General features: G+C 41.8%; 1 protein-coding gene and 1 long non-coding RNA gene across 5 annotated transcripts in view; one reads left to right on the plus strand and one right to left on the minus strand.

The window, feature by feature from the left end:
• LOC109435883 (uncharacterized) overlaps positions 1 to 23,401 on the plus strand; it is a 67,010-nt gene extending 43,609 nt beyond the window's left edge. For 2 of the 3 annotated variants that reach the window (XR_012495950.2, XR_016019550.1), the window contains exons 4-5: positions 20,742 to 20,903; positions 21,014 to 23,364. This is a non-coding gene — a long non-coding RNA (uncharacterized LOC109435883). Of the gene's footprint in view, positions 1 to 20,741; positions 20,904 to 21,013 lie in introns of all 3 variants that reach the window. The other variant, XR_016019551.1, reaches the window with a different exon arrangement.
• The window catches only part of CASR (calcium sensing receptor), a 67,200-nt gene continuing 43,866 nt past the window's right edge, over positions 2,832 to 26,165 (minus strand). For both annotated transcript variants that reach the window (XM_019714025.3, XM_019714026.3), the window contains exons 4-7: positions 23,364 to 24,248; positions 13,713 to 13,943; positions 7,027 to 7,150; positions 2,832 to 5,737 (exon numbers count right to left, since the gene is read on the minus strand). In XM_019714025.3, the coding sequence (XP_019569584.2) occupies positions 4,245 to 5,737; positions 7,027 to 7,150; positions 13,713 to 13,943; positions 23,364 to 24,248 (2,733 nt within the window). In that variant the 3' untranslated portion in view covers positions 2,832 to 4,244. The remainder of the gene's footprint in view (positions 5,738 to 7,026; positions 7,151 to 13,712; positions 13,944 to 23,363; positions 24,249 to 26,165) is intronic.

Genomic DNA, 26,165 nt, shown 5'->3' on the forward strand with positions numbered 1-26,165 from the left:
TCATTGCCAGAGGACTCTATAGAATCTTTCCAGAAAATCTAAAGAAAAAACTTGTGACTTATTTTATACAAGAGAAAAACCCTGGTTCATTGAAGCTACTGTTTTTCAGATTTCTGCGACTAACAGATAATAGATTGAGAGAAAATGGCTGTTAATTATTTAAAACCAAAACCCAGAAAGACTCAGAATGCAAGGTTTATACTTCCCCAAACAGATTGGGAGGAATAGAATATTGGTCAGAACTTTCTTCTGGGAGAAGTTGGTGGGGAGAGCACTAGAGTGAGAGCAGGTGTGGATGTCTGAGGAAGGCCCTGGCCTATTCCCTGAGCTGGTAATGCTTAGGAAAGGAGATGACAATAAAAATGTTGTGTTTGTTTCCTGTTGCTCCTCTAACAGATTACCATGCACTTAGTGGCTTAAGACAATATGAATTTATTATCTTTGTGGGGACAGAGCCAGGAGTGCATTTTCCAGGCTCTCGCCCTCCCGTGGAAAGGGGCTCACTCCGGTAGTAAATGGCCATCAACTGTGATTGGATGGCCATCAGCTGTGGCTAGTTGGCCGTCAGCTGTAACCAGTGAGCCATTGGCCACTAATATAACTGCTTTGGCTACGCTAGCAGAAAATGGGGCTAGCAAGAAGATGGTGGCTGAGCTGGCAAGAGCAGATTGCAGTTAGGACAGTGGATTGCAGTTAGCAAGGGGAGTCGGTCGGTTGGCAGGCAGAAAAGTGGACAGCAGGTTGCACGTAGTGTGAATCCAGCCTCCAGTGAGACTGTAGTTGTATGACTCCCCTACCTATGGCTCCGTGGGTGTTCCCTTTTGGCCTCACCATATCCTGCGTTCTTATGTGGAGAGCGGGAACTGAGACCCCGCAGGCCGCCCTGCACGACAATCTTATAGTTCTGGAGGTCAGAAGTCCGAAAAAGGGTCTCACTGGGCTAAAGTCAAGGTGTTAACAGGGCTGATTCCTTCCAGAAGCTCTGGGGAGGATTGGTTTTCTTGCATTTTCCAGCTTCTAGAAGCTTCCTGCATTTCTTGGCTCATGGTCCAGCTTCCATATTCAAAGGCAACAATGGCTGGTGGAGTCTTTCTCACATCAGATCACACTGACACTGATACTTCTGCTACCCTCTTCCACTTTTAAGGAGCCTTGTGATTACACTGGGCACCTGGATAATTCAGAATAATCTCTCTATCTCAAGGTCAGCTGATTAGCAACCTTAATTCCATCTGCAGCCTTAGTTCACCATTGCCACGTAATGTAACATCGTCATAGGGTCTGGAGATTAGGACGTGGGCATCTTTGAGGGGCCATTATTCAGCCTTCCACAAATGCCTATACAGGTTTAGACATATGTGCCCTGTGTGTCCTCTGGTGACTTGGAAGCTTGTTAGCCTCCATGGATTCTCTGTACTGTCATGGGAGGCAGCAGTCAAGAAGATATAGCAGTGTAGGTTACCAGGAGGGAGGGGCCTGAGAGCTGTCTGGAAGTTTCCAGGCCCCAACGCCCTCTCTCATGAGAGAGCTGGCAGGCCTGGGAGAGGCCTAGTGGTTGGAACAAAGTGATGCATCCACGGAAATCACTACGGATCCCAAGACTGGGGTCGATATGGGTATGCCATGCCTCGGAAGATGCTAGCAGGGAAGCATGTCAATTACTGGGGCCAGATAAGAATTTTCTCAGAGGTGTCAATAGCAGCTGCTGATGTCTGAGGAGCCCAACCCCCTGTACACTAAAAAGAAACCTCTGAACTGACCCCCCGAATTTAAATGGATTCAGAAAACTCTGAAGTTACTGAGAAAATTCCAATTTGACTAAGATGAAGTTTCTGTCACTAGGTGACAAACTAGGTTAAATGGGAATTTGAGATAGAAACTAAGTTTCTTCAGAAAAATAATGTGAGTTCATATTTCACACCCTGATTGTCTCCTGAGAGTTGTCTGCTACATATAAATGAGGACAGTGATGTCGAGTCTCCCTTTCTGATACGAATATTGGGAGAAATAGCTTCGTTTACAAGCACTTGGTGAAGTGAAGCTCAGTGTAAATGGTGGGTGTTTTCCGTGATGAGCTCCCTTCACAGGTCAGCTATGTGGGTGAGCTGCACAGTGAGGTCACTCTCAGGAAGGATGTGTGACATTTTGCATAGCTAATAGCTATGTCCACTTAGCTATTGTGACACATAAAACCAAGCCAGCAAACATTCAGCTTTTGTTTTAAGACCATGTAAAATGTTAAATGTAAATCTTCATTCAGCTCTGTTCCTTGCTCAGAGGTGTGACCAGGCTGGGAGCAGCAGGCTGGGTCTTCCTGTGTGAGACCTCTGTGTCTCACCGTTGGGCTCCCACGTGGCGCCCTCTACTGCCTTTTCATGCAAATTAACAACTATCATATCAACAGGTGACTTTAAAAATCATGGAAAGGCAGCCCTTTGGAAGAAAGTGGTCAGAGCAAGAAGTTACCAGGAGCTATAAACTTTGAGGCTTCACACAGTTATAATTGCTTTATTTGGCCTTGGCTTAAGAGCAGCATTTAGAGTGATCTGAGCAACTACTTCCACGCTGGGACAGTCTTCCCTTGGTGTTGGACATCTGGGTGCTGGCACTAGAGATGCAGAGCATGGGGCCCTCTGGGGGACTGACTGACCTTCTAGCTTCTTCGCCATGAGCAATGTAACTAGGACTGACCCCTTGAACTGGGCCCCAGAGTTCCTGGGTTATTATGGAGAAAATTACTGTGATCAGTGGACTTGTCATTCAAATCTGAGTGATAAATAAATAAGCTTTGTTTTGTATTTTAAATAAGTGAAAAATAATTACAATATCAATAATAATATTAACTAATATTTATTGAGTGCTTACTATGTGCTAGGCACCACGCTAAATTACTTTACATACATTATCTCATTTAATCCACATAAGAGCTCTGAGGGAAAAGGATGATTATTATCCCATTTGAGAGACAAAGAATTTGGGGCTTAGCAAGATTAAGGTTCCTTGTCTATGTTCACCCAACTGTTAAGTGACCAACCCAGGGCTTGAACCCAGGTCTCTCTGGCTCCAGAGCCTTAATACTCAGCAGTATGTCATTCAACCGCTTTAACTATCCACGGGCAGACTTCCACTATGGGAGGGGGGACATGCTATGGCATTTGGGGGGTAGAGTGCCAGGCTAATGTCCCATGCGAGCTTTCTTGGAACCACACTTTCTTACCCCAGCAACTGATGACTGGGAGCTTATTCTCCAGAAAGGCAAGTGTGACTTTGGCTTCAGGAAGCCGTTAGGCAGGGATAGGGGAGCTTCTGGACCCCTGGGGTACTGAAAGGGTTCACATAGGGCTTAGCTCATGGGGAGGGGTGAGGAAAATGGAGCTCAATAATACTGCCTTATACAAACCAGACTGTGACATTTTTTTCAATTTATATCATTCACGGACTATTACAACAGAAGCGTTTTCTTAAGGAGAAAGCTACATATAGCAATATTAATTACAGATACAGCTCACGGGAGTCATGCAGTCCCTTCCCAATGATGTGAGGTGATTCTTGTCATCCTGGAATCTAAACACAGCATCACTATTACACTCTGGACAAAACCAGATGTATTAGTATAGGAGGGAGGCGAACCTTCTAGATGTCACATGATAACAGCAGCAAGGAGGAGACCAACTATCTTACGGTTTTCATACACAGGAAGGGACACATTCCCCCACTGTCCTGAATATTGGAAGGTCTTCCCCTTGTCCAGATGCTGGGCCGCACTGGTGATATTCTGTCTTCCAGACTCTTAACTCTAGGGGTGGCCAAGCTGATATCCTGTCTCTCTCCACACTTTTTCTCTGGGCCAGGCTGTCTGCAATGTTCAGGGTAGGCATTTCAATATGAAAAAAGAAAAAAAAAGAGGGGTAGGTGGGTTGCTTAAAGCCTGGTTCCATCTCTGAGCTGTTGGTGGAGACAGAACAGAGGAAGAGACATGAACAGCAAATCCGACTCTGGCGATCTTAACGCTCTAACAAATCCAACCACAGAAGTACATGGCTCTTTTTTTGAATTTTAAAGGGAACATTACTCAAATTCACCATCATTTGAAACAGTGCAACTAAGTTCGAGGGATTTGGCATGTCTATTATTCCTCCTTCCTCAGAGAAAAGGAGTCGGGAGCAGTCCTGCTCCCGGGGCCTGTCACAGCATGTGATCCCAGGAAACCTCTCTGGATCGCTCTGGACTGGCCTTCTTCCATCTTATGAATGCAGTATGTTTTCTGTGACAGTGCTGCCTCCACCGCTGATGACGAAGCTCCGTGAATTGGACACTACAAGTGCTGGGGACATCTCTTCAGGGTCCTCCATCTCTGGCGGGCGGTCCCCACCCACAGGCCCTTGCACGCCCGACTCCTGGGTGCTCAGTTCCGAGTCCGTCTCCCCGCACTGCAGCGGGAGTAACGCCTGGTGTCTGGTCAGGGTATCGCTGTTTTTCTGGGCCTCCAGGGAGTTCTGGTGCGTGGTGTTCCTGTGAGCCGTGGCACTCTTCTGAGGCTCGTCAAAGCTCAGCGAGAAGGTGACTGTGCCACTGCCAAAGATGACCTTCTGCTTGCATCTGGGCTGCTGCTGCTGTAGGGTCAAGGGCGGCTGTGGCTGCGGCTGCTGCTGGGTCAGGGCCAGTGGCTGCTGCTGCTTCTGCCTCTCAGGCTGGGGGAAGGGGTCTTCGCTGTTGCTCTTGCTGCTGATGGAGGAGGACGGGGTGGAGCCCGTGGAGCCCCCAAGGCTGTTGGACCGCTTGCGGGAGACGTTGCTGCGGCGCAGCGTGGCCCGGGCGGCCACCTTGAAAGCGTGAGCCGCGGTGCTGCAGCGCACCTCCTCGATGGTGTTACGGGATGGCTTGAAGAGGATAATGTAGACCTTGTTGAAGAAGATGCAGGCCAGCAAACCAAAGCTGGCTGCCAGGATGGCGATCACCTCCACGGCAGAGACGAACTTGCCGTAGGTGCTGGCGTAGGCTGGAATGAAGGAGATCCAGACGATGAAGAAGATGAGCATGCTGAAGGTGATGAACTTGGCTTCGTTGAAGTTCTCTGGTAGCTTTCGGGACTTGAAGGCGAAGAAGAAGCAGATGGCAGCCAGCAGGCAGGTGTAGCCAATCAGGAAGCCCAGGGCCATGAGCGAGCCCTCGTGGCACGTGATGAAGATGATCTCATCCTCCAGCTCGTGGTTGCGGTAGCTCGAGGGGGGCGCGGTGTAGAGCCAGATCACACAGATGACGATCTGCATGAAGGTGCAGAGGAAGACGAGCAGGAACTGCAGGTTGAGCCCCCACCACTTGCGGTGGAAGCTGGTGGGGATCTTGGCCTCAAACACCAGGAGGACGCGATTGGTTTTCACCAGGATGCAGGAGATGCAGAGCACGAAGCTGATGCCAAAGGCCGGCTGGCGCAGGCGGCAGGTCCAGTCCTGGGGCTCGCCGATGAAGAACAAGGAGCTGGAGAAACAGCAGAGCAGGGAGAAGAGGAGGAGGTAGGAGAGTTCTCGGTTGGTGGCCTTGACGATAGGTGTGTTGCAGAATTTGATGAAGACACCCAGCACGAAGGCGGTCAGGAAAATGCCCAACACAGCAAAGAGGGTGAGTGCAATCCCAAAGGGCTCTGTCCAGGACAGAAACTCAATTTCCTTGGCGATACAGGAAGTGTGGTTCTCATTGGACCAGAAGTCATCCGGGCACTTGTCACAGGCACTTGCATCTGTAAGATGTCCCAGTGAAGAGTTAGTGACTGTGTGGCATAGACTAAAATGTGTGAATGTGAATGTCATGCCGAGGGTACACACAGATTATTGGATGTGGTCACTTTACATTTTCTTTATTGATGAAAAAAATGTGATTTTTACATGATAGAATAATATATTAAATCCTGACATGTTGAATTATATACTTAATTTCACGTACCTTTGATGATTCTATTATGTTTTCCCTTTCTTCATGGTGGGGGGGGGGGGCACATGTTTCCTTTAACACTACCTGCTGTTGGTTTGTAGCTGAGAATGATCAATTTTGCTGGACAGGTGACTGCCCAGAGGTCTGACATAGTCCGTTAACTTTTCACACAGTGATGCCTGACTCCTTTGGGATATATGGATGGGCTTTGTAGACATGCCAGAGCAGACTTCCTCTTAGATCAAGGCAGAGTAGCCTATGCATCTGCCTTACTCGCTTCACGTCCATGGCTTTCCAGTGAGGGAAGCTGCAGACTAGTTCAATCAATGAACATTTATTAAGTCTCTGCTATGTCCCTGGCAAAGTGCAGTTTGGAAAGTTAAAGAAACATGGGCTTTGCAGTCAGAGATCTGGATTGGAATCCTGGCCCTGCCGTTTACTAGCTGTCTGACTTTGGTCAGGCTCCTTAACCTCTTTGAGCCTTAGTTTTCTCATTGATGAGCTGGAAGCAATAATAACCCCATTATTGGGGACGGGGGAAGAATGAAATGAGCTAATAACAATTACAGTTAATATGTATAGAGTGCTTCCAATATGCCAATCAAGGTTTCTATTCAACAGACACTTATCTAGAACTTACCATGTGCTTTACCAATATTAATTTATTTAATTCCCACTTTAGAGATGAAGAAACTGAGGCACAGGAAAAACATGAGTAAGGTAGCAAATACAGTGCCAGGCACCCAGCAGGCAATCTGCCATGGCCTATTAATTCTGAAGTCTGGAACAGGCAGAACTTTGTCTATTCAGGGCCACTGAACTATAAGAAAAGGAACAAATATTGGAAAGCAGTATCAAAGTAAAAGAAAGATGTGTCACAGGCGTGTTGGTAAGCTCTTAATGGTATTGTAAGACACCTAACATTCCTTTTCTATCCCCCTCAGTGCCTAGCCCAGCACTGATGCTCAGACATACCTTGTCAAATGAGAAACTGTGCTAAGCACCATCTCAGCCCAGCCCTTCCAGGGACTTTGCTGACCCCTGGGCCCCAAAGTGGACCAAGCCATTCACAGTGTCCACAAGAGACTGTTCCTTTACCTGTCTCATCGCTGTACTCCCCATCGGGACACTCCACACACTCAAAGCAGCAGGTGGGCTCCCCCTCAATGATTCCTTTCCTGGTTCCTGCCAGGCAGTCTCGGCTGCAGTTGGAGAAAGGCACCTGGAGGACGGAGAGCACAAAAGTGAGGGGCTGCAGTACAGCTTTTTTGACTTGTGCAAAAGGGAGGAGTTGGTTACAAGGACCTCTGCAGCAGACTCCAGGCCCACTTCAGACAGAGGAAGGTCCAGAGGCCCTAACTCCTATTAGCTATGAAAGGGAGAGATGCCTATGGACAAGTGAAAACACACAGACACACAGACACACAGACACACACACACTCTATGGGATACTAGGAAGACTAATTGTTGGCAGTCTATATCATGACCAAAACCCTCCTTAAATAATTCCCTTTCCATTCTCTCCAGCTCCCAGAATGAGACATTTGTTTACTCTCTATAGATGTAAAAGTTTGAGATAAACTGAAAAATACAGGGATGGACCTACACACAGATATATAGTCACAAGGGGAGATGCAGAAGTAAGAGAAAATTTGTTTGAAAACAAGACTCTGAACTTTGCAGTGAATTGCAATTTTGCAATTTTATTTTAGTCTTTACAGGATAATTTCTAAGATCCTTAGTGAGACAGGCAGAACAGGCATAGAATGGTTGAAAGTAAGTGGGTCAGAAAGATGAATCAGGGATTCCTAACCACAAGAAAGCTGCAGTAGCTACATTAATTTTAGGTAACATAGACTTTAGTTTATTTCCTTAATAGGACTTCAGGTGTGTAGAATTTGATGAATCATAATCCTTGGTATGTTTAAATCACTTTGAGTTAGTCATGTTTAACGACTACCACCCAAAATGAACGCTAGGACTGGGACAACAATCCATATCTAACTATATGCTTCCCTCCGCTCCTTACTTCCGCTCCTACCACATACTCATGTCTGAGAGGGCCATCATCCTGGGTTCATCCCAGGCGGGTAATACTAAATGTTTAGGGACCACATCAATCTAGTCTTATACAATTAAAAACAAGAAAATAAAATAAAGGAACTCCCTCCAACTCATTCTTGTAAGGCTCTGATTCTAAAACCAGACAAGAACAATATGAAAAAGAAAAAAAGAAATTACAGGCCCATGTCACCTATTAAGTTGACTTCAGAAGCAGACCTGAGTCAGGGATTTGTGTCCAGTGACTTATAAAGAAAGTTCTCCCAATGGAAACAGGAAGCGAATAGAGGAAGTAGGACATAGAAGGGAGTGGGAGAAGCATGGGTGTGAACTTGAGCAAAGTGCCTCAGAGGGTAGCTTCTGCCTGATACCCCAAGGGAACTCTGGACTGTAAGTTATGCATCAGAGCTGTCCTGGCCTCAAGGAAAATGAGCTGGGGCTTCTATACTTCCACACCATTCATTGGTTAAGGTTCATCTCAGGGAAATGCAAATCCTAGGCTCTTCTGCCTTTCTGAGCCTGTGGGTAAAATAGGTTCCATTAGCCTGTAGGCAGTCTTCTGAGAAAGAGCAGCGAGAGTTCTGGTTATTGGAAGCAAAAATATACAGAAGTCCTGGAGGTGCATACAAAATGTAAAGAATATGGAATGATCTGGGAAGAGTACAATTATTTTCCACTACTTGAGAACAGATGACAAATACTAAAACAATAAGCAAACTCAAAAGGACATAAAAAAGAAAATACACCATGATCATGTTAGGTTTATGCCAGAATGCAAACAATTTAATGTTAGAAAATCTGTAAGTGCCATTCACTGTAGTAATAATTTAACACAGAAAAATATGATCATTAATAGATGAAGAAAAAGTATTTGATGGAATTCAGCAAAAATTACTGATAAAAACTTAATGAAAAAGAGTAGGAAGAAATATCTTTAAGTTGAAAAAAGGTAACAAAAAAATCCTTAGAGTAAACATCATTCTATCTGAGACCATATTAAAAACATTTTTTCTAAAACAATTATCACCACTATTATTAAACATTGCACTGGAGTTCCTAGCTAGTGAGAGGCATAAGACAAGAAAAATAAGAGCATAAAGATTGGAAAGGACTACAAAATGTTATTATTTGCAGATGATGTGATTATCCATATAGAAAACCCAAAAGAATCAACAACTAAATTACTAGAAATAATTGGAGAGCAGCCCCAACCTAAAATGCTGCAGATTGCCACTGTTCTTATCTAAGTTTCATTAGTCTTAAAATCATTTCACCTTTTGTTGTATGCTTTTGGTTGATTTCCAGGTCCTTAAATGGAAATTTTTGACAGTTTTGTCCAATTTATCATTGCTTCACTATTTCAGAAACCCTGCATCTATCTCATTCTCTGATCATGGTAGTCAACTGAGTACTTACTCTAGAAATGTATTAAGTATTTATTATCTTGCACTCTATGTGTAAGATACTATACCATAAGAATAAAGTCTATCTTACAAATGTATGTATTTCTTGAGGGTAGGGAGCAAATATTACTCAACCTTGTTACCCTAGTTACAAAGACTTAAACAATGCTTGGTACATAGGAGGGCTCATACTATTTGCAAAATGTCTCTTTAATCAGATTCTTCCCCTCCCTCCACCTACCAGCTTGCATTGGAGACATCTTACAAAGTGAAACACATAGAAAGCAATAACATAATTATCATTGCTTCTAGCAAAAAAGAAATAACTGGCTTGACAAAGAGTTTTTAAAAACTTGAACAGAAGATGATTGGTATTATCTTCTAATGAAAGAAGAATAGAAATGGCAGTATTGGACCTGATTATTGCTAAGACTCTCAGCACCCAGGGAAGGGAAGGGAAGGGAAGGGAAGGGAAGGGAAGGGAAGGGAAGGGAAGGGAAGGGAAGGGAAGGGAAGGGAAGGGAAGGGTTACACTCAGTACATATTAGCATGTTCAACTGGGGTAACAAGGCACCATCGGAGACTTTCTCCTAATCCTTCTTGAGTTACCAACCCATTTGATCATTTAATGAAAGATATAGACCCTATTTCCCAAACCCACAATAGGAATGCTTCTAAATTTTTCCTATGAAAGAATGATGGTTGTTGTATCCTTTATCAAGGTGAGGTAAGGTTAGATTCCCTTCTATTCCTAGATTTATAGAGCTTTGGTTTTTAATCTGCAAAGGCACTGGATGTTACCAAATGCTTTTTCTGCATCTATTGAGATTGTAGTAGAATATTTTTCTTTTATTCTGTTAATATGATAAACTACATTTATGAACTTTGTAATGTTGGGCTAGCATCACATTCCTATAAATTCACTGCAAACTCTACTAGTTCATGATGCGTTATATATTCTTCATTGCTGGTCTAGGTTTGCTGATATTTTATTTAGGATTTGAGCATTTGTATTTATAAATAAGATTGGCCTATAATTGTCTTTTTCTTTTTTATCCTGTCCTTGTCTGTTTTTGGTGTCAAAATTGTATTAGCCTCATAAAATGAGTTTAGTAGCTTTCCTCATGGCTTCTGTTAGGCTGTGAGTGGTAAAACAAAACACAACAACAAAAAAATCAACAAAAAACATCTCAAAATAACATTGGCTTAAATAACACTGAAATCAGTTTCCCTTTCATATTTGTGTCTGGGGAGGTCGTCCAAACTGACATGGCACTCCACAGTCCTGGAGACCTGGATTCTTCCACCTCGTTGGTCGTGCCATCATAGTCCGTGATGATAGCATAGGGTTTCCAGGAAGCAAGATGAAGGAAGGGATAAAGAAGAGAGCAAAGGATACTTGCAAACACTTTCTTAAAAGAAGATTCCCTTGTGCATACCACATCTTCTTTATCCAATCATCCATACACAATGGAATACTTTCTGCCATAAGAAAAGATGAAATGTTGCCATTTGCAACAACATGGATGGATCTTGAGATTATTATGCTGAGCGAAATAAGTCAGAAAAAGTCAAGAACCATACGGTTTCACTGATATGTGGGATATAAAACTGAAAACAACAAAGGAACAAGACAAACAAATAAAGAAACAAAAACTCATAGACACAAGCAATAGTTTAGTGGTTACCAGAGGGTAAGGTGGGAAAGGGTGGTAGATGAGGGTAAAAGGGATCAAATATATGGTGATGGAAGGAGAACTGATTCTGGGTGGTGAACACACAATGTGATATATAGATGATGTATTACAGAACTGTACACTTGAAACCTATATAATTTTACTAACCATTGTCACCTCAATAAACCTTAATTAAAAAAAAAATTCCCAGACTCCATCACACAACTCTGCCACTTGCATCCCATTCTCCAAGCTGTAGTCATGTGGCCACACTTAGCTGAAAGGGAGGCTGGACAACATATTTATTTCTGGGTTGTCATGTGTCCAGCTGAACTTGAGTTTGATTATTAAACACAAAGGGGAGAACAAATATTTGGGCCTCTAACAGTCTCTGTCCTGCCTCTTTATATCTTCTTCACAGTGGTTAAAGAACAGGCTCAAGGCCATATCCATTAGAGAGCTTGGATCCACACCCAGCTCAGTCTTCCAAAGTCTGCACTTTTTACTGTACCAAACCCTTCTTTATAGTAGTCAAGGATTAGAAGAATGCCAACCTCTGAGTCCTCTTACTGCATCTTCTGTATCTCTCAGCTACAGAGAAATCCCACCACCAAAAGAGTGGGCTGAGGCATCCCCCAGAAGGATCTGTTTTTCAAAAAGTCAGCAAGTATCTGCAAGTCTCTCCACCAGCTTCATCAAAGATGCCTATCCAATTCTGGCCAAGAAAGCCCATCTGAATTCCAAGCCCCCATTGAAGATGTTTCTTTTCCTTCTGGTTTGTTGCAATAAAACATGGGAATAATTATTGAGAGGATAGTGTAAAGGATGGAGCACTGGAATCAGAGTCAGACCACCTGCATCCTAATCTCAGCTGTTACACTGACGCTCTGTCTGGTCTGGGAAATTACTTTTTTCTCCCTAAACCTTGGTGTCGTCAACTTCAAATTGGATACAAGGATATTTGAAGGCCCATCTAGCTCTAAAGTGTTTCATTAGAAAGTAAATTGAGACATTGATTAAGATATTATAATGCTATATTCATAACAGTTTGCATTTATATACTATGATTCAGTTTATAGTATGCTTTTGCATGCTTCATCTCAATAACAACTTTGTGAGCTATGTAGGGAAGTTATTAATACGTAATTTATAGTTAAATATAGATGGCATATTTGTGGTCATTTTTACAAAAAGCACAGAAAAAAAAAAGAGTGAACTAGACTCTAATATTTGTTGCATCCCTATGTGTGCTAGGTTTGAGGTAACATGTCTATGGAAAAGTTGGATTTAATTTATAACTCTGTCAACTATCCCAAGATAATAAATGACTGAATTCATGAGGATTCCCTGTGTTATTCATTTATCAGCATTTAAGCCCATGGTGTGCACAGACTGGTAGAGAACATTAGGGTTCTAGAGAACTGTACAGGAAATAGTTTCCATGCAGGAGGGGAGATGAGACATACACCAATTAGAGACAATCAACTGTGCATTAATGGACATAAAAGATAATCTGGATGATTCAGCAGCAGAGAATCAGCGATAGCACAGCTGAACAATTTAGATTCCAGTTAGTTGAAACTTGTGATAATTTAGACAAGGGTATAATTAATGGACAGAGGAGTATAACCTCCAGAACCCCTAAATCTCTGCTGGGAAAATGTCATAACAAGATGCTCAAAGACATTTATTATTGAGACTCCACCCTCTGAGGTAGAAGCTATCAGTGACTCACACACTGTGGATCAGATTCACTCCCTGTAGGAGACCTTCACATGAGTAAGTGTCCCAGATATTGGGAAACAATAAAATTGCAGCATCTGATCAGAAACCCACCAACCTAAGGAGTGTTTGGTAAAAAGATGAAGTTGAATCTTTGGTCCTGTTATAAAAAATGGTCCAAGATGCTCAAAGGTGATACTAGAAAGGAAACTGCAGTGTAATGCAGTAGGTCTCATCCAGGCTTCTTTGGAGAGTTAAAGAGGATGCCTTGTCCGGGGGCTGTTCCTGCAGAGGACCTGGGTCCTCAGCAGCCTATTGCATTCTGGGACACAACTGCCATAGAATTGAATTGTCATCATTTCGGCACATCATGTGCTTTTTCCTTAAGTGCATATTCACTAGTGACAGGCTGATTAATCAGGTTTCTAGATGCAGTGATATTCAGGGGTGGGGGTGGGAGGGGGCAGGTCCTAGTCACAAGCATCCTCCTACTTGTCACATGTCTCCCATAAGAGAAAAATAAATTGTCATTTTGATTTGTAGGTCAGCCTGGACTTATTTGAATGACAGGGAACTATCTCGGTGTGAATTATCCAGGCCCTACCTTGTGTGATGTGTATCTTTGTTAACATTTTGTTCTGGTTGTGGCAAGTTTTAGTCAAGGAAATTACTACTAGCCAGGGAGTCAGATTTGTAAAGAATAAAGTTCTTTCAGCATAATAAACATGGGGCTTAGATTCTGAGGATTCTCCTCTATACACTAAACACTCCTGGATTTCACAGGGAGCCCTAGCAATGCAGTGTGAGGGGCGTGGACTCATCATTCTGGAAATCCACTGGTGAAGTCCATGGCCCCCCCAAAGCCCAGCACAGTGTCCTGCCTGTGGTAGAGGCATCTGGTGTTCTGATGGACAGCACGTACCTCCCTGGAGAAGCCACTCCACAGGATTTTCTCCTCACTGATGAAGAGCCTTTCTCCTTTCTTGGCATAGACGTTGTAATATCCGACTTCCTTAAACACAATGGAGCCATCCTCTGGGGACAGGTGCCAGTTGATGATGGAATAGTTTCCCACCAGGTCACCACATTCATCAAAAGTCACTTGTTCCCCCATATTGTTGGTAAAGTTTAGGTGACGTAGGTGCTTCAGGACCTAAAGAGGAACAGAGATGAACATTCTGAGTGCAAGCCACAGGACTGCCACATATGGTTATGTAGGCTGTACACTGTGCAAAGCTAGTAAACTATCTTGTTCTAACAAAGTGGAAGGAACATGACTTGGGGAAACGGCAGCTTTTTCTAATTTACACTAGGGTACTTGGTATGTGTTAGTGGCAGCCCTGGTAAGCCAGGGGCTTTACGTGGCACTCAAATTGTATCTTAGGTAGGAAACACTTTCTTGAAGTCAGGAAAGGAAAAGGGAGACATCTCACCACAGGCCAACTCAAGGCTGCCGTAGGTGTACCGTCAGCTGGAGGGGCAGCATTGCTAAGCCAGAGCCCATTCCTGACATTTTTTGAGAAGGGCTTTGGGTAAGGAGCGGAGGCTCTAGCTGCTCTTACGCTCTGCACCATCTTTCCCTATCCTACTGCTTTTGCAGAGGTGTCTTGCTGCCAAAATTCACAGATAGGCGAGTGGAAGAAGGAAAGAAATGAGGCTCTGGGTGGAGTCCTGGCACAACTGTTGTAATAGTCTGGGCCAATCCCTTATTTTTACAGGGTTTTATGGGTCACAAAGCCGTTGTACAAAAAAAGTAATGATGATAATTACTAAACCTTACTGGACATTTTACTACCTTTGAGGAAAAAGGCTAAATACTTTATAGTCATCATATAATCTAATTCTCACAACAAATAGTACTATTATCCCATTTTATTGATGGGGAGACTGAGACATAGAAAATGGAAGTACCTTTCCCAGAATCACACAGCTGGCAAATGATGCAAAGCCTGCGCTCTTAACGGCTGTGCTCTACTGCAGCCTCATGAGGCTCCTGGCTCTGCTTTCTGTGTGCCCCTGACATGGGTCAAGAGGAAGTAGTGGGCACTTGGCAGCTGATCTTTTATGCTACACCTGCCTGGTGCCAGGGGTCACTGAGGAGTTGAGAGAGAGAGAGACATGGTCCAGCCTGTGAGTGTCAGGGCATTCAGTTCTACTATACCTCAAATCAAACCCGGCTATTTACTAAAAGGAAAACACACTGTAACAAAGTAGAGTTTATTCCAGGAATGGAAAGTTAGTTTAATATTTGACTCCATTAACACACTATAAAAGAGAAACCTTATGATCATCTCAATAGATACGGAAAAAGCATTTGATAACATTCAACCTCCATTCCAGATAAAAATGCTCAGCAATCTAGGAATAAAAGGAAACTTCCTCAACCCTATAAAGGGCGTCTATAAAAAACTACAGTAACGTCATACTTAGTGGTGAAAGATTTTCCTCCTAAGATCAGGAACAAGACAAGAATGTCTGTTCTCACTATGGCTACAACATTGTAAGGAGGTTCTAACAAGAGCAACTGGGCTGAAATAGGCTGATTCAGACGGAAAATATACAGATCTATAATAAGTTCTACACTCAAACAAAAACAAATAGGCAAACAAACAAAAGAACTTTCAGATAAAGTGATTCACATTTTGAAAAACTTACCACTGAGAACCATAAAAATTAAGGCTTTCATATAATTGGTTGGAACTTAAACCTCTATATTGAAAAGCAAAATACTTAAAACTATACTATGTGATAAGGGGCCAACAGTTTCTCTCTTTGAAGTGTAACTGTAATCTGTGTTCTTGTGTTCTGCTTTAAAAAGAAAAATAAACTTTCCAGATTAAAACAAACAAACAGGCAAAGAAGCAAACAGGGACATCTTAGAATTTGTTCTAAAATGTCCTAAAAGGTTTTACTTAAGAGTGGTAGGGTAGACATATCAGAAGAATTATAGTTTTCATAGGATAAAATGTTAACTTTCTCTTCACAAAGGCAAAAGAGGAGTCTTGGATTTTTCTGGGGAAATAGTTCCTTTGTGGTCTTTTAAGAAAGCTGCAGCTAAATACTATATTTTGCATGTCATATTTTTCAGTTATGGGCATACATTTAATTCTCAGTAAACATTCAAAGCATGGGGAAAAACTGATTATAAAACTTCCACCACTTTGTTAAGGAAAAGGGAAGCTGGAATCACCAGAGCTTAATAATGTTGTAGTAAGAGCAGAGAGTTTCCTGAAGAGAAGGGTAAGTCCGAAAAACAACTGTTCCATATAAGAATAATGACAGGAATACACCAGAAAATGAAGGAAGCAACCAACAGCTGAAATGAAAGACTGGAAGTCTCTTAACACAGAGAGAACTCAGAATTATTCAATTAGCTATAATAAGTTAATTCAGACTAATTGCACGAAGGACCAGTTTTACTTTTTTCTTTTTTAAATTAAAAACAAAAAGCCAAACCAGATTAAAAAAAATAGTTTCTTTTCTTCTTTTAGGCATATTCATTGGTATGAATTAGGCTAATACACTATTCCTGATAAAGATTCTTAGAAAGCCTATGCCAATTAAAAAAAATAGGAATTTAAAATTTAGTGGTTTCCGGATCATTATTTCTCAATAATCCTGTTTATACTCTTAACATCCTTACCAAAATGGTGTTTTCTCCCAGTCATTTACCTCACTGATAAGGAAGGAGCATATTTCGTTCCAAAGTTATGAAGTCAGAATTATTGCAGTTTAAAAAAAAAAATTATTGCGGTTTTATTTTATGAAAGTTTTCTGCCAACGACTCTGAGACCACTCACCTTCTTCTCCCTTCCCTATGCCTGTATCCACGTCCTGTCCTACTGTCATCCACTTAACGCTGTCTTCTCTCAGTATTTACTTTTGTCCCATTCTCTTCCTTTAGCTATTTTTTCATCCAACAAGTATTTATTGAGCAACCAATATAGGCCAATCAAGCAGTGTTTTAGGGAAGGAGATACAATAGTGTTCAAGATGGGCAAACACCTAACTTGGTCAGTTGTGTCCACTCTGATTTATTTGCACACTGTACTTTCTTTCTGTGTCTGTGTATGAAGCAGAGTTTCAGGGTAATCGGTTGCCTCTGGTGAACACCCAGGGTGAAAGGCTAGGGACCAGTATCTTCACTATGAAATCATCAGCTGACCTGGCAGCCCCCTTGAAAGCACATGCCCACGTGGTTCTTTTAACAGTTACCTTGTCCTCATGAGGAAACAGACTGCCTGGGTCAGACGTTGCCTTTCTTACTGGCTAGACATGTGACTTTGGGCAAATCTCTTGGCCTCACTGGGTCTTACTTTCCTCACCTACAAAAGAATAACACTCAAGACAAATACTTGCTGAACACTTAGTAGATATCCTACGCACCTTATACATACTAACTAGTGTTATCTTCCTAATAAATTTATGTTTCATTATCTCCATTATTTCAGATGACAAAAGTGAGGCACAGGAACATTAAGTGACTCACCAAGGTCATAAAGCTATTAGGTAGCAACTGGGATTTAAATCCAGTTAGTCTGATTCCAGAGTCCAAACTCTCAATCATTGCACTATATACTACCTACTCAGGTGCAGGAGTCAGATTAGACAGTCTATCTATTGATTTGTCTATCTCTAGTTACAACAGGTTAGCTAGTGTAAAACTGAGGTTGAGAAAAGGGACATATTTTAAAAATGGGATGTCTAATGCTTGCGACAACACAAGAGGTCGTAACCGGAAAGGTGGTTGAAACTGAATGACATCCAGATCTCCATGAAAGGCCTGTACTTTCCCACCCTGGGGATTTCCCATTGTTTTCTCTTTTTAATCAACTTTATTGAGGTATAGTTTACATAGGGTAAAATATAGGGTAAAGATACCTATTTTAAGAGTATAGTTCTGAGTTTTTGGCAAATGTATATGCCTGTGTAACCGCTACTACCATCACCCCAAAATGTTCCCTGATGTCCCTTCCCAGTCACTGCCACCCCCACTTGCAGCCCTAGGCCACTGATGCTCAGTTTTCTCTCTATCATTAGAGACAGAATATCATATAAATGGAACCATACAATATGTACTCTTTTTTTAAGTTTGGCTAATTTTGCTCAACATGATGTTTTGTGACTCACTTATGTTGTTGGGTATGTTTGCCTTTGCATTGGACACTTTCTCCAAGAAGCAGACCCTTTCCACAAATCCTCTCCAGGCTTTAAGGCCCATCCATATCGAATGACATCTTTTATTGTCTTCCTTACTTCAAATCCTATCCTGCATGGTACTGTAGTGTTTCATCCTCATAGCACAGGAGTAAATAAAATCATGAGTGTTGAATTTTTTGAGTCAAAAATTTCATCTTCTCCATTAATAATCAATTATTTGTTTACTAAGTCATATCTCTAAGTCATCTCATTAGACGTTTTTAGTATTTCTTTTGCCATGTTTACTTGCAAGTTTTGCATTTGATCCTCAAATTTTTGGCATAACGGGGAAGGTGGAGATGGAAACAATTTCACTCTTAAGAGCAATGATAGGGAATCTTTAAACGGATAATCATTGACATACCAAGAAAGGTAGACAAGCTACATAACTGAGATATTTCCTGCAGAGAGAACACTCTCATTCTTTTACAATTTTAAAAGAAGGAACTAATAGTTCCATTAAAAAAGAAAATATGAAATTTTACTTGAGATTATAATTCACTATGACATGCTTCTAAATTACATTTTTATTTGGGAGGAATGTGAGGAAAAAGAAAAAATAAGTAAAGGGGAAGAGAAAGTATAAAAGCTAATAGAAAGACAAATGCAGGAGATAATATATGGACACAAAAAGACTAACAGGCTCACAAGGAAAACTAAACCATGAGGAAGACATACTGAAAAAAGGACTAATACGTATAACATGCACTCACTCAGATGGTCACATATTATCTTTGATGTGGTAATATTTCCATCTTGTGGTCTTTTAGAATATTCCCTCTAAACTCAAACTGTTGCTCAGTATAAGTATATATGGGGATGACCCATTGGCTGGTACTTTAAGGGTCAATTCAGTTAAGCCAAGACTAGAAACTAGAAATCCCCCACTCTTGTCTAGGATTTCCAGCTCTTACACAAGGCATCACTTCTTAGCCAGAGGGAAAGTGGCATGGGATGCACAAAGCACCCTCTTCACACAGATAAAGAGATACAATTCACACAGATAAGGAACCTGCCTATTGTTTCTTGCCCACTTCCTGTGCTGAGTGTAGGGAAAATCTTGGACCAATTTCCTTTTCTAACTTCAGCCATATTTTCTTGTCTCTCCTCCATCTCCTCTAGTTCTCAACCCAATTCATCTACCCTCTCCCAACCCTCAACAGAACCAGCAATTCCTGGAAAGATTAATTTTGTTTGGCTTTTCTTATTACCATGGTTGTCATGATACCTGCCTGTTTTTTGTCTACTGAGTGGTTGGTGTAAGGTGGAGGAAGGTGAGGAGCGTGTCTTGTGCACAATCATCGTGAGAGAAGGAAGAAGGTAGTTCCATACTTACTTCCATGATGTTCCATTCAAACTTGATTGTTGGGCATATGGCCCAGAGCCTAGAATCACCCTGATCACCATCCAATCAGAGCCTAGAATCACCCTGATCACCATCCAATCAGAGCCTAGAATCACCCTGATCACCATCCAATCAGAGCCTAGAATACCCTGGCCGCAGTGATCAATTAGAGGATGGGTTGTTAGGTTGAACCATTCTCTGCAAAGGACTCCAGGTAGTGTTGTCAGGCCAAATTAACTAGACTGCGACTCATTGGTTCATTTATTCTGCATACATTCAGGTGCCAGCTGTTCTGGACACTGTGCTGAACAATACAGACATGGTTCCTGCTCTCAGGAAGCTTAGAGTACTGCAGTGGAGGAGTCAGAGTGAAGATAGCTGAGGAGCAGTGCGAGGAGGGCTTGGGGTTCCCATGGAGGCCAGGAGGGAATTGTGTCGTTTGCTCATAAATTACCTGTTAGTGTTACTTTTAAGGCATATGAGTTGATTGATGAATTTTAGGGGGAAAAGGTCAACACAACAAAATTGTAATTGATCTTATTTAACCAGAAGTTGAATTAATAAGAATCTATTTCAGTCAACTGAAGAGTTGTGGAAACTTAAGCTGGGTACATAAATGGCAAAGATGAGGAAGAAAGAATGGTCAGAGTGTATGTGGGGGAATATGATTTGAAAAGATTTTCAGGAGAGAGTGAATTTTGAAAGAGCTAAAAGTTTGTGGTGGATCATGATACAGGAGACAAAAATTGATGACTCTTCAGTTGTGGGCTAGTACCTAAGCAAAAATACTATGCCAAAATCTAATTAGTGCTTTGTGGGGAGGTGCCAGTCAGGTTAGCTTATAAGAGAATTGAAAGTGGGGTGGAATTCCAGGCTGAGATATTTGGATTAGATTGTATAGATTGTATGGGTGATGGGTTTCCATGTACATTTTCATAATGAGTGTGACTCATTGCTGGTCCATCTTCTGGTAGATAGCGACATGGCCAAGATCTTAAATTCCAGAATGCCCACCCAACTTTTTGCATTCCTGAGGCTCAAAGGAGACGTACTGCAAGCACACAGGACATTTTGGCCAGTGCCCACATGTTATTCCTTCCCAGAGCTCTGACCTTATTTTCCTGTCTGTTTCCTCTGGATGAATTGTGCCAGACCGTGTGTGAGTCAGGAGGTCACATCTTTACTTGGACTAGGGTCAGCTGAGGTGTCTGTGTAGCAGACACTTTGCTTTTGGCCGCTTGCTTCTCTTTCCTCCTCCTTTTGGTAACAGCATCCTGATTTAACTTTGGGATCCATTCCCTGCTCTACTCTCCGTCTACGTAGTTTTGGAGGACTCCCCTCCTAGCTTTAGGGATGGATATGTGGCTCTGGACTGGTCAATCAATGTGGCTTTTGGGACTTTTACAGGAGATCCTGGGAAATAAGAAGAGCTGAGCAGTAAAAATTTTATGAACCTGGAGCTGCTACCGAGGCTGAAAACTGCTAACCTTGAAAAATAAGGAACAAAGAAATAGAGATGAAAGCATTGAGCTGTACCTGGAATACTTCTGAGATTTTCAGTATTATGAGGTACTAATAATGTTCCTTCTTCTGTTTAAGCCAGTTGGTTTGGTTTTCTTATTGCATGCAACTAAAAGTCCCAGTCTTGAGCACAGCCTAATTCTTGGCTTTGTTCTCAGATGTCCAAGCTTTGATCTTGACCATCTGGATCTTACTTCCTTGTCTGGGAGAGGAATCACTGAAGAGCAGAACTGTCAAATTACCCGCTGGAAGCCTCTTTTCCCTTCCACCCCACCCTGGTCCTGCAGGCTTTTCAAGAGCTGGAGTCCTCCTTCCAGGGGACATGGAAGGGAAGACAGGAAAGACAATAATATTTACTCAAAGACTGCCCCTTTATTCCTCCTTCTCAAAACTCCACACCTTAGCATCATTGCTTCTGAAGTCTTGTTGGCCTTTGACCTTCATTAGAGCTCCTCTTTGCCTTAACGAAGGGGGTGTGTGTGTGTGTGATGCAGTGCAAGGAAGGAAACTAAGTACCTCATAGTGATTAGAAACTTTAGCAAACAATGATATCTGAGTGAGATTTCTTTTCCCCACACAAGAAGGGCTCAGAACTTACAGGTCCCGGCTCATTCTACCAGCCTAGACAGTCAGTCGTCATCTCATGAGGATCCCTAAAATGACTGACACAGGTGGTACATTTTTTGTTTCTTGGTATCTTTTTCCAAGAGTCTGTGGTGATTGGGTTCTGTTTTAATGATTTTTTGCCTAATTAATTGATTAATTAGAGTCATATTGAAATCCTACTATAATAATCACCATCTGTTTAGAGCTTAAAAATTTACAGATTTCTGTCACATATATCATCTCATGTCATCTTCAAAAGAATCTTGGGTGGAAAACAGGATCGCTATTAGGGCCATTTTACAGATAGATAGGCTGACTTAGAGCAGTGGCTTGCCTAAGATGATGCAGCTAGTATTATTATACATGGGGGAGCGGGATCACAAGCTGGAGGCTGAATCATTCAACTCAAATCAGGGATTCGCCCCCTCCCACCATTGCTATCATGCACTCTCTCCATAGGTCAATCTAGAACTGAGGAAAATACAAAAGGAGTGTAAAACTCCATCTGATTTAAAAATTAAGGTACATTCTTCTATCAGTGGACACCTAGCTTGCTTCCATATTTTGGCTATTGTAAAAAAATGATACAATTAACATAGGGGCTATCTTTTAGCGGATACCTTTTCAAATTAGTGTTTTCATTTTCTTCAGTTAGAAAGATGTGATATATATATATATAGATATGTACCTATATATATACACACACATACACAATGGAATATTACTCAGCAATAAAAAAGAATGGAATCTTGCCATTTGGAACAACATAGATGGACCTAGAGGATATTATGCTAAGTGAAATAAGTTGGACAGAAAAAGAGTAATACCGTATTATTTCACTTATATGTGGAATCTAAAAAAAAAAAAAAAAAGCAAATGAACAAAAAACACACAACAAAAACAGATTCATGGAACAGAGATCAAACTGATAGTTGCCAGAGGTGAGGTGGGAGGGGGGAATGTGTGAAAAGGTGAAGGGGAATATAGTCAATAGTATTGTGATACATTTGGATGGTGATAGATGATTACTACACTCAGTGTGGCGATCACATTGTAAGATATATAAATGTTTAATCACTATATTGTACACCGGAAATAATATAATACTGTATACCAACTATACTTAAACAAAAATAAAAAAATAAAGAAATCAAGATTATATATGTAAGACATGAATGGCTATGAACGATGTAAGTCAGTTCAGACTTTTATCTTTGGAAATTCTATGAAACGAAAAAAATGATCATGTCTCTCCTATGTGTAATTCAAAAATATAAAATAAGACTAAAGTATAATGAATGTTGGAATTCCACTTAAGTTCTGATTATTTTCTATTGTAACTACTTCTTTTTGAAATATCCAATATCAAATCCTTTTGAGTTTTTTCTGTTCCCTTGATTTGCTTGTGTCCTAAGCTTAGTTGGCCTCTCAGGTGGTCCAGCACATTATATTGTGAATAATACAATGGCAGAAGTGGTGGTTAAACACAGTAGCACTAGTTTTATGCCCCTTAGTGAGTGGAACGTAATAGGTACTTAACAAATACTTGTTACTCACCACGGAACAATATCTTTAACTTAGCATTAGAAAAACATCCTGCACTCAGTACTGAATCTGTTCCAGGGTATTACAAACTTTTAGGGGCCACAGTCTAGATATTCTGAACCACTGAACTAAAGAACAGTTGAGGCAAGGTTTTAAATAGATGATCAAATTAAATTACTATCAATTGTTCAGAAGTCAGTTGCTCAGATGTTTGAATAGGCAATTTGAATCCAAAGCTACACTTAGTGACCTTAGTTAGATATTGTCTTTTTGAAGTAACCATTTTATCTGTCTTGCCTGGATCAGCCCAACTCTGCTTTATTACAAAGAGAACTGCTATCCAAGTGAAGAATGTACCTGCCAAGCCTCAACCTTCTTGATGTCCGCACAGGAACCATTCGTGAAGAGCCCTCTCCCAGGTAAGCAGGTATATATATCTTGCAGGGCGTGAGCAATGGAGTAGACTGCTAAGTAGACATTGTAGGATATCCGTAAGTGTGTATAATCCATGTAAGGGGTCTCGATACTGCTGATATTCTCATCTCCAGTACAGAGAGGTCTGAAGGCAGTGGAACTGTTGCTTATCCTGCTACCACTGTCTTCTTGACCTCTCAGGAAGGTGTCCATGGGTAAAGGTCCTTTAGCACCTTCTTGGAGGTGGCAATTAAATGTTTCTTCCCAAAACTCCTTGGCAAAACCATTGTGGACCGACTTCCTTGGATGGACTTTCTGCAAGAATTCCCGGAAACCTGGGATCTGCCCGGCCTTCAGGGCAAATCCAATGGTGCCTCCAACCACATGGAAGTACTCGGGCATGGCAATCAAGGAAGAGCTGGCCCAGGCCTCACTGGCCAGCCAGATCTTGCCAGTGATATTGCGCCGAACAATCTCCTTGATGAGGGGCTCAAGGTCTGGGCCACTGGAGAAAACGACAATGACTTTGGCTGTGGAATTCTGGATTACCTCTACCACCTGCTGGATCTCTTCCTCGTCAGAGTACTGGGAGATGAGTTCGCTGAAGTCAATGCAGATGTCCCTCTCCTCAGCTTCCTCGCGGAACTTCTCAATCCCTGGCCGGCCATAGTCATCATCAGCTGCAATTGTGCCCACCCAGTTCCAGCGGAAGTACTCGATAATGTCTGCCATGGCAGTGGCCTGGTGTTCATCATTGGGGATGGTACGGAGGAAGGACTTGAACTGATTCTTATTGCTGAGGAGTCTGCTGGAGGAGGCATAGCTGACCTGGAAAGAACACCGAACACAGAACACAGAATGAATGAGTGAGTGAGGTGCCGCGTGAACCTCAAGGCTATGTGGTGGTGGCTTGTTGAACATTCATTAATCTAATTTTTCAAACATGTTGTTTACTGCAGACAGGATGAAGGGTGAATGAAGACAACCAGAATCTATTCCTCTCCAGTGTGAACTCCCTAACACCTGTCAGTCTATTGGGGAGCATTCTAATTCCCAATTGGTGGGTCTTCACAATGCTACCTTCAAAAATGGATCTGGCCTTAGAGTCAACCCAACAGTAGGATCTATTTGTCCTTTCAAGGAAAGTCTTATGCACTGTTCCATACTTTCTCCTAACTTCCTCTGTACTGATTCATTGGTTACAATATACCCACGTACATATCTTCTGCCTGTTGGGTCCAGGCTCTGATGTGAACATTGTAGCTTCCCCTTTACTGTGATGAACACTCCATCCATGACTCACTTTGGGTAGGAATCAGGTTCCCTTTGGGTTATGAACCTAAGGTCTAAAGAGGAGCCCCGAGGGGTTCCCCTTTCCTAGTCTGCCTAGTTTTTCTCCTCCTGTCTGTTTCTAGTCTCCAGCTATTCACTCTCTTCCCTCCCCTTGCTTCCCCTCTCCCACCCACAGTACTATAGATAAGTACACTCAATTGCAGTTATTCCTAAGATGTGTTTATTATTTAGGCTCAATTAGCCATTAGGTTCATTAGGCTCAATTCCTCTGTACCACAATAACAATGATCTACATCATTAAATACAGACAAGAAAATATCCTTTGCTCTCCTGGCTTCTCAGTGGGTTGGTTCAATCACCATCGAGAGCCCTGCCTTCTGTTCAATTTCAAGTGATGGCTGAGGTCTCTTGACAGGCTTTTGATGTGAGTCTCCAAAACCCAGAGGGGCTAAAAAGGAACCCTGGAGAAGCTGCCTAGATGTATTTCCACTTTCTAAGACATAGCCAGTTCTACATTTGAGCATGGATGTGGGCCACCAAAGAAAGAAAGCTCTACTGTTGATGGTGAAATATCATTGCCTGAAGAAGTATCCAAATATTATGTAAAGCATTTGTTAGTGCAGAGCTTCCCAACTTTTTTTCACATTGTGGCTAACAGAAAAGATGGGGCTGATGGAGGAGGCTGACCAACCTGGTATGTGTGTGTGTGTGTGTGTGTGTGTGTGTGTGTGTGTGTGTGTGTGTCTCTGACCAGCCTCAGCCCCACCTGTACATCTCAGACATTGAAAGGATCAATGTCTTGGCAGGTTTTGGCCAATCTGTAGTACTCCTGTGTGTCCTGGCTCACCCATTAGGAAGCTCAAGGTTGTTGGACCATTTCTTCTGAAGAACAAAGCATTTTTATACTTAATGGAATTCCTTCTAGGTAATAAAGGAGTGTTTAACATCTCTTGTTCTCCAGTTTTCTATAGAGATTTAAAAATTCTTAGGAAAACCAAGGTGAAGAAATTTGGGGGAATGCCATTTTAATACTTCTTATCAATTGAAACAATTAATTTTCTGTGTTCAGTGTTTTAAAATGAATTATTTCAATACATTCCTTCTTATCAATGAATAGTTTCTACATCAAAAACATAAAAGGCACTAGTCTATGAAAAAATTTTTTCTTTTTTCTTTTTTTCAAAAGTTACCATTTATTAATCCTGTAATGTATTATCCCCTTTTTTAAAAAAAATTTATTGGGGTGACAATTGTTAGTAAAATTACATAGATTTCAGGTGTACAATTCTGTATTACATCATCTATAATGAAAGAACTTTTTCCTAACAAGAGCTTTGATTTTGGAAGTTATAATGTGAAATTGATGATTTTTTTCTTTGATCAGGAAAGAAAGATCTTGCTCTACTATGGAAGTTCACAGTAGATTTTCTTGCTCTACATGGAAGTTCATGA

The sequence above is a fragment of the Rhinolophus sinicus genome, chromosome 17 (assembly GCF_057876585.1).
Source record: "Rhinolophus sinicus isolate RSI-liver-muscle chromosome 17, RSI-T2T, whole genome shotgun sequence".
Lineage (NCBI taxonomy): Eukaryota > Metazoa > Chordata > Mammalia > Chiroptera > Rhinolophidae > Rhinolophus > Rhinolophus sinicus.